At 45.1% G+C, this 12,793-nt stretch overlaps 3 protein-coding genes across 3 annotated transcripts; 2 read left to right on the plus strand and 1 right to left on the minus strand.

Annotated features, from left to right (window-relative positions):
- Positions 1-407: 407 nt before the first annotated feature.
- Positions 408-1,596, plus strand: LOC104779466 (MLP-like protein 328). Its single transcript, XM_010503830.2, has 2 exons — positions 408-789; positions 1,077-1,596. The coding sequence occupies exons 1-2, from the start codon at positions 603-605 to the stop codon at positions 1,343-1,345; spliced, it is 456 nt and encodes a 151-aa protein (XP_010502132.1). The 5' UTR covers positions 408-602; the 3' UTR covers positions 1,346-1,596.
- Positions 1,597-5,467: 3,871 nt separating this feature from the next.
- On the plus strand, positions 5,468-8,220 carry LOC147945155 (uncharacterized). The gene is made up of 4 exons (XM_087511348.1): positions 5,468-6,536; positions 6,708-6,812; positions 6,897-7,459; positions 7,534-8,220. The coding sequence occupies exons 1-4, from the start codon at positions 5,468-5,470 to the stop codon at positions 8,218-8,220; spliced, it is 2,424 nt and encodes an 807-aa protein (XP_087367474.1).
- Positions 8,221-10,620: 2,400 nt separating this feature from the next.
- On the minus strand, positions 10,621-12,280 carry LOC147945156 (uncharacterized). Its single transcript, XM_087511350.1, has 2 exons — positions 12,115-12,280; positions 10,621-12,047 (listed from the first exon to the last, which is right to left on the minus strand). Exons 1-2 carry the CDS (start codon positions 12,278-12,280, stop codon positions 10,621-10,623), a joined length of 1,593 nt encoding a protein of 530 aa, XP_087367476.1.
- Positions 12,281-12,793: the final 513 nt, after the last annotated feature.

The raw sequence follows: 12,793 nt of genomic DNA on the forward strand, positions 1-12,793 counted from the left end.
GATGTTTTTTAAAATCACCATTTAAAAAACATGCAGTCATTGTCGACCAGGTTTCCCATCGGTTCACCTATTTTCTCTTTTGTAGAAAGCCGATAGTGATTGTTAACAGTTTCATTAAAAATATGATTTCTGTCGCTTGATTATTATTTTCTAGGAATGTAATATATTCATTTTGACAACTACGATTCAAGTGAGGTGGTGAATGTTCAATATTGTATGTTCCGAGTTCAAGAAATAATTCATCCTAGCTATTTTTTTTTTTGTTTTTTTATTTTATTTTATAAGAATTTGGTAAACGTGAATCAACACAACTCAATTCACCGTGAAATTTTAACCTAATTAGATTTAGGCTCGGTAAAATGAAGACAGACTTGTGAGTAATAAATATGCATGGCCATTGTTTTTCTAAAAGTCCAATCTGCAATAATGCAAATCGACACAGAAGCGCGTGGTAAAAAAGAGTTTTAGTCAAATGGAGAAAAAAGAATGTTTTTTACGTTTTAACCGTGACATTTCTCTATATAAACGAAGGCAACCAGAAGGGAAAGTATTCATACACCAAAGAAACAAACAAACAAACGAAAAAACATCCACTTCACGAGATGGCAACGTCGGGTACATATGTGACGGAGGTTCCACTGAAAGGATCAGCGGAGAAGCACTATAAGCGGTGGCGGAGTGAGAACCACCTCTTCCCCGACGCCATTGGACACCTCATCCAAGGTGTCACCGTCCACGACGGCGAATGGGACTCCCATGGAGCCATCAAGATCTGGAACTACACATGCGGTAACTTACTTAAATTATATAACTCAATCTGAAAACTGGGGATTTTTTGTAAAGAATACTGCCAAATTATCCTTTGATTATCTATATGAAATCACATGAAAATGAATATATATATATATATATATATATTTATAGTGGTACCAATTTGTCACAAGTATACAGAGAATCCATTTATCATACGGTTTGACCATATATATGTAAACTCATCTCATAATCTCATATGCATGTGGTACTAATTTATGAATATATAAAAATTATTATTAACATGTACATATATATGTATGAAGATGGGAAAGCGGAGGTGTTCAAGGAGAGGAGAGAGATAGACGATGAGAACATGGCGGTAACGTTCAGAGGACTGGAAGGTCATGTGATGGAGCAACTTAAAGTGTATGATGTCATCTTTCAGTTCATTCAAAAGTCGCCTGATGATATCATCTGTAAGGTCACTATGATCTGGGAGAAGCAAAACGATGACATGCCTGAGCCCAGCAATTACATGAAGTTCGTCAAGAGCCTCGCTGCTGACATGGACGATCACGTTCTCAAAGCCTAAATCCCTTTCACCTCAAACCATCACCTGTCATCATCATCATCATCATCACCCACCCTCTTCTTTTGTGTTCGTGTGTATCATGTATCTGTGTATGGTGTTTTAAATACAATAAATGTCAGTTCGCATATGTATGGTTTCATCTACTGTAATATGCATATGCTTTGATGATGTTTAATATGGTTGAGGTTTCATGTGTGTTCATCCTTACATGTATCCGTAGCTTGTTAATTAATGATTTTAAAGTAAACTAATATTTATCTTTTTTAGCACAAAAAAAAAAAAATTTGCACTATAAATGTATCAGCTTCCACTTTTGACAACAACAAAAAAAAAATGTATCAGTTCCACAAGGCCCAAGGGGCACATTAGTTATATACAGTATTTAGTGGTTGTGTTTATTGGTCATTTTGTCGTTCCTTTTAGTGGTTGTATTACTCATTTACAGCATTCATTATATATATATATAGTGTTTAGTGATTATGTTATTCATATGCTACTATTGTACTATTATTGCTGTCTTTGTTTCTATATTTACTATAGAGTAATAAATGATGTCCTTGTATGGTCATATAGGTTGTAGCATTCATCTTTTCTTCTAAATTCGTCGTGAGTAGTACTGTATCATTATTTATTGGTCGTAGTGTATATAAAGAAATAAATATCAGTACGTACGTATAAAGTTGTAGTATAATATTTGGAAAATGGACAAAAAAAAAAAACAGTTGAATTTAAAAAGGTTGTAGTATAATAGTCTAATAGTCTTTACAGAGTGATCATTAGATTAGAGGATTCAAGATGGGTTTGATAGTTTTCTTTTTTCACGACGTGAAAAGGCAAAAAAAGACACCGTTCGTAGAGAGAATCCACCGTATCTCTTATCTTCATATGTTGGACGTTCGGATCGGAGTTCCATGAACACAATCATTGCTTAAGTCTATACTTTACTTTTTTCTAAATGTGTGGATATATATAATATAACGATGACGAGGATAGTGGTTATTTTATGCATCTCGTCAAACCTAATACTTGTTGTTTTATTGTATGATAACAACTTGGAAAACGTGAATTATGATTTACAACACTATCGAAATTAGCAGTAAATATTTACTAACCTAACGTATTGAGTTTATACGATTTCTAAATATAATTTCTACACAATGTTTGTGCTGTACACGAAAAAAATAAAATAATTAAACATTATTATAGCAAAGTACGAAAGAAGACTTTTAAAGATTTTTGCAATATTAAATGAGATATGAAAGTATTAATTTAATAAAGATTAATTTAGAAATAATATTTTCTTATGTAATTAGTAGACTTTGTTAAGAAAAAGTCTCTAGATCCACAAAAAAAATTCCTTATAAGAAAAAGCCTTTGTTAGAAAGGGAAAGGATGTTCACATATATGAAAAAGTCTCTAGATCCAAAAAAAATCCTTTAAAACGTTAAAAGACGGGAAAAGATTTTATAATCGTTTGACATTTTTTGGTGTGAGAGAAGAGGTAAGAGTTTATTACAAAGTGGTAATTTTTGTGGTAGATTAGTGTTGTTGATCCTAAGTTATACATTGATCAAGAGAGCAACTTAAAAAATAATTCTTATCTGTAAAAACATCTTTCCTTGGTTGGATTCAAACTATAAAATTCTTTGACTTCACAGAAAGAAAAGTATATAGAGGTAATTTTGACAAATGTATTATACGATATCCTATTCCATTTTCCTACACGAATTAATAGGAGAGCAGTTGACAAAAAGCGGAAACTCCATATAATATCTCTTTCTTGAAGTGTTGAATGCTCTTCCCGAAGTTCCTGGATTGTGTGAAATAAGAACAAAGGGTATTGAGTAATTTCAAGATGAAACACTACATGTAATTTTGTTAAAAAAACATAAACATGCACCTTGCTAAACTCAAAAGCATTGAGCTTTTTATAAGTTTCTCTTGTATTTTTTTATAAAAAAATTATTTCCAATTTTTCTATTAGTTTTTTACTTTTCTTTCTTTTCTCCGTTTCTAAACATTATTATTCTTTCGTTTTTTTTTCTAACAGTTCTCTGTAATAAATTGACTAACGAAATTACAAGACTAAACTACACTAGTTTATTTTTTTTGGTATTTATTTCATATATTAATTAATTGAAATGTTTCTGGTAAGATTATAATTTACCATCATAATTCAAATACTGTCACAAAAAAATTAGGTTTAGAGAATGTTGAACTCTTGCTAAATTTTAACCTTTCATATATTTAAATGTATGTGGTATTTTGGTAATTTTGGATTTTGATGGTGATTTTGGAAATAGAACATAAAATGTGACTCAAGAAATAGAAAATAACATGTGATATCTTAAAAAGTTGTAGAAGCCACATTTTAATAAATTTATAATAGACATCATGAACATGATGATCATCATATTTATTCATCGCCATAATCATTATCTTCATCATTGTTTGTACCGGGAGATTACACAGTTTCAACAAATAAGATTTAGTGGAAATGAGCGAGCAAGTTCTTTATTAATCGGGAAAAACGTGAGATCGTCACTTAAACAAATCGTATTAGAGCTTGTTAGTCCACAGACGAACTAGTAAAGCTTAAAATGACGAACTGAAAACAAGACGAGTTATACGAAAGATAATAGCAGTTTTCGATGCAAAGTATTGCTCTGGGGGTATTGTCCGCGGGTCAGGATGGTGATCCCAATAAATGCTTTCTCCTTTTATAGGAGACTGTTGACCTAGGAGAGTTTAGGGTTCCCTTCACGAATTCCCGAGTTTGCCCTTTTGCGGGAATTAATGACTTGCTTCCATTCTCGCTGGGCCGAGAATGCAACTAATGAGTGTCGTTGGGCCGAGTGGCATATTGGGCGTAGCCCATATCCAACAATAGTCCCCCCCCTTAGTCCGGAGAGTGGCAGTCTTTCTGCGATCGGTGGGCATACTTAAATCGTTCGTAATATGCCTGCTCGGCACAGATTGTCTCGGTTTGCCTTTAGGGAAGAAATTGCTGTAGTAGCTCTTTTTGTAAATGCCAGGCTCGTCTTTCGAGAGACACCGTGAATATCCGACGGTCCTTCCTTTGAGCGCGGTATTCGATAAATTTCCGAAAACGGGGCGTGTCGCGGATCGAGGTGACGGATTATGGCAGTAAAATTTCCGTTTTATTTACTTATTTATGTCTCCCCATCTCCTCCTTTTTCTTCACTTCCTTCTCTCCATAAAAAGGTAAATTTCTCTCTCTATGCTTTTATTTTTATGCTTTTACTTCTTTCTCTCTCTACTTTTCTCTCCCCTTTGTTTGGTCACACATCCTTGAAGACCTAGCAGCCGCCGCCGCCGAGATTCTCATGCGGAGATCGTTGATGGTCGGCGGACGGCGACATATGAGTCTTGCGAGCTTGGCCGAGAAAGGCGATGTGCGTAAATCCGGCCGATCGACGGAGATCGACGGGTCCCAACAGGGAGATTCGGAGGTCGGCGGAGAGAGCGAGATCGGCACCCGGATGGTCGGCCGAGAGGACGAGATCGGCGCCCGGATGGTCGGCCGAGAGGACGAGGTCGGCGCCCGGATGGTCGGCCGAGAGAGCGAGATCGGCGCCCGGACGGTCGGCCGAGAGGATGAGGTCGGCACCCAGATGGTCGGCCGAGAGAGCGAGATCGGTGCCCGGATGGTCGGCCGAGAGGACGAGATCGGCGCCCGGATGGTCGGCCGAGAGGACGAGGTCGGCGCCCGGATGGTCGGCCGAGAGAGCGAGATCGGCACCCGGACGGTCAGCCGAGAGGATGAGGTCGGCACCCGGATGGTCGGCCGAGAGAGCGAGATCGGCGCCCGGATGGTCAGCCGAGAGGACGAGGTCAGCGCCCGGATGGTCGGCCGAGAGAGCGAGATCGGTGCCCGGATGGTCGGAGATCGGCGCCGTGTCGATTTCGTGAGTCCTGTTGTGAGAGGCGAAGCGTCCGTGCCTGGTGGATCGGCGGAGATCGGCGGATCGGATCGGCGCTCTTCCGCCGAGAATGGCTGGATCCGGCGAGTTTGGCGTGGGAGATCTCGGATCTTGGCCTGGCGTTGTCGAGATCAGGATGAGGAATCTCGGAGCTCGGCCTAGCATCGGTGAGATCGGGATGAGGAGTCTCGGAGCTCGGCCTAGCGTCGGTGAGATTGGTATGGAAGGCATGTCCGAGGCTGGCATAGTTGAGGGTGTTGGTCAACTTGATTCCTATTTCGTTGATATCTCCCACGAGTTTGATTCCGACGATGGCGACCCAGATCTTATGATGGGAGGGCGCCGAAACACGGAGATATTGGGAGGTCGGCGTGATTTGAGCAAGTCCGACACTCGCAATATTGGGTCGATCGGAGGAGATCACATTGGATTCGACTTTTGGGAGAGAGAGCGGCCGAGAGCTGTGGTCGGCCAAATATCGGGGATTGACGATCGGCCCGCGTCAAGACCACCAGTTTCTGTATGCACGCGTGGCAAGACTCTTGCAAGAATCCAACGCGCTTTCTCCAAGGAATACGAGGCTTATAAAGATGTTTTTGATGATGTTGGTGTCGACATTGGAGCAGAGTGTGGAGATCTTGACAGTTTGGCCAAAGACTACAATTTCGCTGATATTCTCGAGTTCAGCGAGGATAGCGACAGCGGTCCTGGTGGGAGTCCTATGGATGTTGTCCCGACTGAGGGTACTGGTCCTCGTTCGGCTGTCTTGGGTCTTAGTGCTGCGTCGATTGCTGCCAATCTTTCAGTTGGTCCGGCCGATCACGGTCCTTCGTTGTGCACATCGGATAGTATTGCTGAGATGGCGCGGTGGTGTAAGATGCCCGAGGGACTGGTTTTCCGGGTTCCTGAGTCTCACGAACGTCCTTGGACGCCTCCGACAGGTTTTATCGCGCTTTTTGAGCATTACTTCACTGAATGCGGTCTTTGGTTCCTTTTGCCGGAATTTTTGATACGTTATTGTGCGAGGCGTAGGATTGCCATTTCTCAGCTTTCAGTAGGAGGTATCCGTAATGCGGTCGGTTTGGCGATACTTGGCACAAACTGTAGTATAGAAGTCGATGTACATTTTTTGGAGGAAGCCACCAAGTTCACGAAAGTTAGAGGTAGTCCGGGGTACTTCTACACCAGTTCTAAATCGGGTCATCAGATAATCGTCGGGGCTGAGAAGAAGATTCGTCGTTGGCAACGTTATTTTTTCTTTGTCAAGCGGGGACGAGATTTCATTTGACGATCTCGATGTGTTTTGTGCTACCGAGTGGAATATGTTTCCCGGTAGCTTCATAGTTTCTTTCTCATATTTGTTTGATTGCCATTTGGCTGGTTTCTGACCCTTTCCTTGTTCTTGTTGGTGTTTGCAGAGCCTGTCGTTCGTTTGCGCGCTCACCCTCCTGGTTTTTTCGATAACCTCAGACATATCCGAACGCTAGGGGCGCTTCATTGGCCTTCGATTACTCAGAGATCTCGTGAGTTTCCTTCTTATTTCGTTGTATCGATTGTTGCTTTCCTTAGTGGTTATTGGATTGTCACATTTTTGTTTTCCTTTTTAGGTCTACCGCGCTTAGGGATGGGAAAAGTTAACACTCGTCTTCCTCGATACGCCGATCAGTTCAAGAAGGCCGTTGACGCTGGGTCTTCTTCGCGCACTGCCAACACTGAAGTTGTTGACCCGTCACCCGATCCGCGAGTTGCAGGAGATTTGAGATCGGCGGAGGTTGCCACCACTCGTGCCGACAAAAGGGCTGCCAAGATTCCTGCTGTTATTCCGCGTGCGCAGAAATCACGTGGCGAGACTTCTGATGCTCTAGCGATCGTCGTCGCTGATTCTGGACGTCCTACTCCATCGAGGAAGAGAGCCTCGCATGGTGAGGTGGTTGCTCTCGAGCCTGAGTCATCCAAGAGATCTAGGAGGGATGGCATACCGCGCGACACCACTGAGATTGATGATTCGTTCTCCTTTTCTTACAAGACGAAGGATGAGTTGTTCATCAACAACGCTGCTGCTTGTGGTGAGCTCGCTAGCAAGGTTCGCGGGTCGTTCGACCCGCTCCCTTCTGTGGGTTCTCTCTATGATCCCGAGCTGTATCGGTCGTGGGCTCGGAAACATTTCCAGGTTAGCATTTCTCTTTATGTTCTTGGTTGAATTTTCTCAATGATTGTCTTGATTCTTTATTTCTTGCATTTCAGGATGGTGGTGGCGTGAATCGCATGGTCGTCTCGTACGAGCGTCGCATTGCCGAGCTGGAGAAGCAACTTGCTGATTCTCGTACTTCTGAACCATCAAGGAGATCGGCTGAGGAGCTTCGTCAGGATCTCGATAAAGTGCGAGGGGTTTCTGCTGTTCTGACGAAGCAAACTGCCGGTTTCAGGAAGCAAGTGGCCGATCTCAAGGCTTCTCTTGATGCTTCCCGCTCTCGTCTCGAGCAGTTCGAGGTTGATCACGCGTTTCAGAAGGCGCAGTTGCAGCAGCTGCAAGCGGAGCGGCATGGCATCGATATCGAGGTTGCTGGCTACAGGTCTCGTATTGAGAGGATGAGGAGGCATATTATTGACAACAGAGCGGCGCAGGAGTCTCTTCTGACTTTGAGCCAGGTGAGCGGCACCTATGATTGTCTTCAGGAGTTGGCGAAGAGTGGTACGATCGTTCCGTCGAAGACTTTGCTCGGCTTGGAGGCTGATGCGAAGATGTGGGAGGACAAGGTTCTTGGTTTCGATATCGCCGACGTTCTGGACAGCGACCTCGAGGCTCTCCTAGAGATTGCGATCGTTCCTACGAACCTTCAGGCGGCGGAGGTTCCCGTGATCGTAGGAGAGGAGGTTGTCATGGCAGGGGCACTTGCGGGATCGGACGCTCAGGTTGCTGCCGAGCAGTGACTCGCTTTTATCTTGTTGTTCTATTAGAACCTATTCCCGTTTTGTAACGGATGTTGGGCTGTTTAGGCGATGTATTTTTCTTTTTGAACCTTTGCATTATGATTGGACTTGCTTTATGTGTTGTCTGCTGGTTTTACGATATGTGTCCATCTTTCTATGGATGTGTTTTTCGAGAACTGCGGTATTGATTGCTTTGCCTCGAAAATTGCACTATTTGTTCTATAAATTGGCCTTCAAGTTGCTCATTTCTCATCATCCTCCTTTCTTGTTTTAAAGATAAATCTCTCCTTTTGAAGGGTAGTTGAGATTGGTAATATGCCTGTGACAACGAGGTCGGCGTGGCTGAGGAGGGCGCGAGAGCGACTCTCTGTGAGGTCCGACGACGTAGTTCGTTCTGAGATGGAGTTTTATCGCGCTCGGATCCAGAGGTTGAGAGCTTACATTCTCGTTACGCGACGAAAGTTCGAGCGTCATTTCTGATTTCATCGTGTTGACGGAGTTATCGGATATCTTGAAACTATGATCGACGAGGGGTTTTTGGTCCCGAAATGGAGGTGGGATCGTTTGTTAGAGGAGCGCTCTCGTCGTGAGGAATCAATGGCTGAGGTGGAGGTTCCCGTCCTTGAACCGGACGATCTCGATCCTATTGGGAGCAGGCCCTTTGAAGGTCGGCCCGAGCTCGATGCATGCCGGACTCGGGTCGACAAATTGCGTCGTTATATTATCCAGTTAGAGTGCACGGACCATTTCTTCGTTGAAAGCAACCGTGCTGAGGGGATTCGCTCGTATCTCGAGGAGATGGCTGCTAGGGGTGCGAATGTTCCGATGCACACGCTGGAAAGTCTGCGGAGAGAGTGCCAAGTCTGGCATGTGAAGATCGGCGAGCTCGAGTTTGATAAACCCTCCGATGCCGATCTTGGATTTGAAGACTAAGTTTGCGCTTTGAGTTTTGTTTGTTTTGTTAGTTCTTCCGTGCCGAAGGTGGCCTTTCGTGTTTGGCTTTCGTTGCCTTGTCTTTGTGTTTTTCCGGAATAAGGATGTTTATGAAATAAGAATGTTTTTGTGTTTTTCCTATCTTTGGTATCGAGTTGTATTTTACGGTGCAAGACGTCTCCTGGCTTATCCTATTACGTGTTTCGAATACCAAATGTTTAGGGTGGTAGTTGAGATGAGCTCGTCGTACCTTTTAGGTGCGGCTCTGGTGTCCGGCTTACCCTGTGTGTACCACGAGGTCGGCAAGAGAGTGCAAGTAAGAACTTGGCTTATACAAACTTAACCGCCTGCTAGCTGAATGCGATCTGGGTCGGCTTATTTATGCAGATTATTTCACTGCTGCATCCATGAGGAACGCGTTTTAAATCGTTCCCTTGGCCAGAGGGTCGATGTAAGAGCTGGACATCTCGCAGAGACGGACTCGTTCGAGAGAGCTCGTGTGTTTTGATAGGTTGAAACTTTTGTTTTTAATTTTTTGGTATAGCTGTGCCGTGTGACGGGCTGCCTACGTACCCTTAGAAAAGGGATCAAGCCATTCGTAGTTCGTATTACAAAGGGAGAGCTCGGTAGTACGAGCGTTCTTTTTTTTTTTTTTGTTTTTTTTTTTTTTGGTAAGCAAGTTCTAATGGTAATAACGTTTAAGGTTGCCGGAATTCCATGAGCGAGGAATTGGTGTGCCGTCCATGGCGAGCAGCTGGTAGACGCCGGGAGTGACGACCTTAGAAATCAGGTAAGGGCCTTCCCAATGAGCGCCCATTTTTCCTGCGTTGAGCTCGGCCGTGTTCTCGAAGACTTTTCGGAGGACGAGGTCGCCTTCGTCGAAGTGGCGTGGCTTCACCTTCTTGTCGTAATATTTAGCGGCTTGCTGTTGATAGTTCTGGATTCGAAGAAGAGCCTTGTCGCGTTCTTCTTCGAGGGTATCGAGGGTATCGAGCATCATCTTAGCATTGAGAGTAGGATCGTGCACGAGCATTGAGCGTCGTAAGGTAGGTACGCCGATTTCCTCCGGTGCGAGGGCTTCCATTCCATGCGCAAGGGAGAACGGTGTCTTTCCTGTTGATCGGCGCGGGGAAGTTCGGTGCGACCATAGAACGCCATCGAGCTCGTCGGCCCAGAGACCTTTCTTATCTTCGAGTCGTTTCTTTAGTCCGTCAATGATGGTCTTATTGGTCGCTTCGGCCTGTCCGTTGCCCTGCGGGTAGCGGGGGATCGACTTGCTCAAACGGATTCTCCACTTCGCGCAAAAACCTTTGAATTGGAGCGAAGTGAATTGCGCGCCGTTGTCGGTGACGATCTCATACGGAATTCCGTGCCTGCAAATGATGTTCTTCCACACAAATTTTTGGACTTCGTTTGTTCCGATTTTTGCGTAGGCTTCGCCTTCAACCCATTTGGTGAAATAATCCGTCATAATGAGAATGTATTTCTTTTGACGGGACGCAGGGAGAGGCCAACAATATCCATTGCCCATCGCATAAAAGGATATGGTGGAGAGGTCGTTCTCAACAGTTCGGTTGGCGCGTGGATGATCGGAGCGTGGCGCTGGCATTTCTCGCATCTAGCGACGAACTTATCGCAGTCGTCGTTCATGGTTGGCCAATAGTGACCATTATTGCGTATGCGTTGTGCGAGTGCGCGACCTCCTGAGTGATTACCGCCGGAACCTTCATGAACCTCTCTCATTACATCGTTGATTTCTTCGGGACCGACGCAAGTCAAAAGTGTACCAGATGCTGTCCAACGGAAGATGTTGCCATCGAGAAGTGTGTAATGCGCGCAGCGAGTTCGAAGGCGCCGGGCCTCCCACTTGTCTGAAGGGATGATACCGTCTGCGATAAAACAACGGATATCTTTTTGCCAATCGTGTGGTCGCTCATGAAGTTCAGGATTGGGTTGGGCGTGTGATGATGACGCTCGTTCGTGAGATGGTGACGATTGTTCCTGAGACGACGAAGTTCGTCCTTCTTCGCTGGTTGCGGATCCCTGCTCGGCCGAGCACTCCACAGGTGGCACATCTGCCGGTGGTTCAATGACGAATAGCGTGAGTACGGGGTCGCTGTCCTCTGTCCTTTGCTTTTTCGAGACTCGATCGCTGAAAGTCTCATGTTCGATAATCTGTTTTTTCTTTTTCTTATCTTGGATATTGGGCTCGGCGTGTGCGAGGAGATTGATGCTTGGTCGATCGATGCTCTCGACAGGGATTACTCGGCGTAAGTCAGGATCGGAGGTGGATGCAAGGACGGCCAGAGCGTCGGCCGGTGCGTTGTCACTTCGGAGAATTTTGTTCAGCTCGAATGTCTCAAAATTGTTGGACATATCTTGGACAACTCTAAGGTAGGCATCCATGCGGTTGTTCTTCGCCTCGTAATCGCCACTAAGGTAGGCATCCATGCGGTCGTTTTTCACCCCTATTCTCCTTGCCAATCGCATTCCGGCGATTAGGGCTTCGTACTCGGCCTCGTTGTTCGAGGCGGGAAAGGCGAGCCGGAGCGATTGCTCGAGTACTTCACCCGTTGGTGAAACGAGGTGAATGCCGATCCCGGAGCCGTGTCGAGAGGATGCGCCGTCGACGTGCAGTGTCCACTTCTCCTCTCGCGGACAGCCAAACTCTAGCTCGGGGGGGGGGGGGAGTTCGATTAAGAAATCAGCGAGCACCTGAGATTTTGCACAAATGCGGTTTTTATATTCGATGTCGTACTCGCTGAGTTCCACTGCCCACTTCGCCAGGCGGCCCGATTGACTAGGGCTGTGGAGAATGGTTCGCAGGGGTTGGTTGGTTAAGACTTCAACAGTGTGGGATTGAAAATACGGCCGAAGCTTCCGGGCTGAAATAACTACGGCGTAAGCGAGTTTTTCCAACGTGGGATATCAGAGCTCGGCTCCGTCTAAGCTTTTACTCACATAGAAGATTGGGTGTTGTTCTCCTCTGTCCTCCTTGATTAGTACGCCACTGACCACCGAACCGGAGACAGCGATGTACAGATATAGGGTTTCGCCCTGATCGGGCTTTGCTAGGACAGGGGGAGTAGCTAGGTAGTGCTTGAGTTCTTGGAAAGCAGACTCGCATTTATCATCCTATTCGAACTTTTTGTTGCTACGAAGCAACTGGTAGAAAGGTAGACACTTATCGGTAGAGCGTGAAATAAATCTGTTCAGAGCAGCGATCCGCCCGGTGAGGCGCTGAACTTCTCGGGTGTTGCGTGGAGATGGGAGGTTGGTGAGCGACGAAATTTGTTTCGGGTTAGCTTCGATACCTCTCTTCGTGACGAGGTATCCTAAGAATTCTCCAGAAGTCACGCCGAACAAACACTTGGCTGGGTTCAGCTTCATATTGTATCGGTTTAGCACTTCAAAACACTGAGCGAGATGCAAGACGTGATCAACGGCCTGGATTGACTTGACCAGCATATCATAGATGTAAACTTCCATGGTTCGTCCGAGCTGCTCGGCAAACATGCGGTTGACGAGGAGCTGATAGGTTGCACCAGCGTTCTTGAGGCCGAATGGCATAACCTTGTAACAGTAAGTTCCTTAATCGGTGATGAAAGCCGTTTTCTCCTGATCGTTCTTGTGCATCATA

The sequence above is a fragment of the Camelina sativa genome, chromosome 4 (assembly GCF_030686135.1).
Source record: "Camelina sativa cultivar CO46 ecotype springtype chromosome 4, ASM3068613v1".
In the NCBI taxonomy this organism is placed as follows: domain Eukaryota; kingdom Viridiplantae; phylum Streptophyta; class Magnoliopsida; order Brassicales; family Brassicaceae; genus Camelina; species Camelina sativa.

Coding starts and splice junctions, on each gene's coding strand:
- LOC147945155 (XM_087511348.1), top strand. CDS start 5,468: ATGAGGAGTCTCGGAGCTCGGCCTAGCGTCGGTGAGATTGGTATGGAA. Junction 6,813..6,896: donor TTCGATTACTCAGAGATCTC/GTGAGTTTCCTT, acceptor TTTCCTTTTTAG/GTCTACCGCGCTTAGGGATG. Junction 7,460..7,533: donor GGGCTCGGAAACATTTCCAG/GTTAGCATTTCT, acceptor CTTGCATTTCAG/GATGGTGGTGGCGTGAATCG.
- LOC104779466 (XM_010503830.2), top strand. CDS start 603: ATGGCAACGTCGGGTACATATGTGACGGAGGTTCCACTGAAAGGATCA. Junction 790..1,076: donor GATCTGGAACTACACATGCG/GTAACTTACTTA, acceptor ATATGTATGAAG/ATGGGAAAGCGGAGGTGTTC.
- LOC147945156 (XM_087511350.1), bottom strand. CDS start 12,280: ATGCGAGTCTGCTTTCCAAGAACTCAAGCACTACCTAGCTACTCCCCC. Junction 12,048..12,114: donor AACAACACCCAATCTTCTAT/GTGAGTAAAAGC, acceptor CTTACGCCGTAG/TTATTTCAGCCCGGAAGCTT.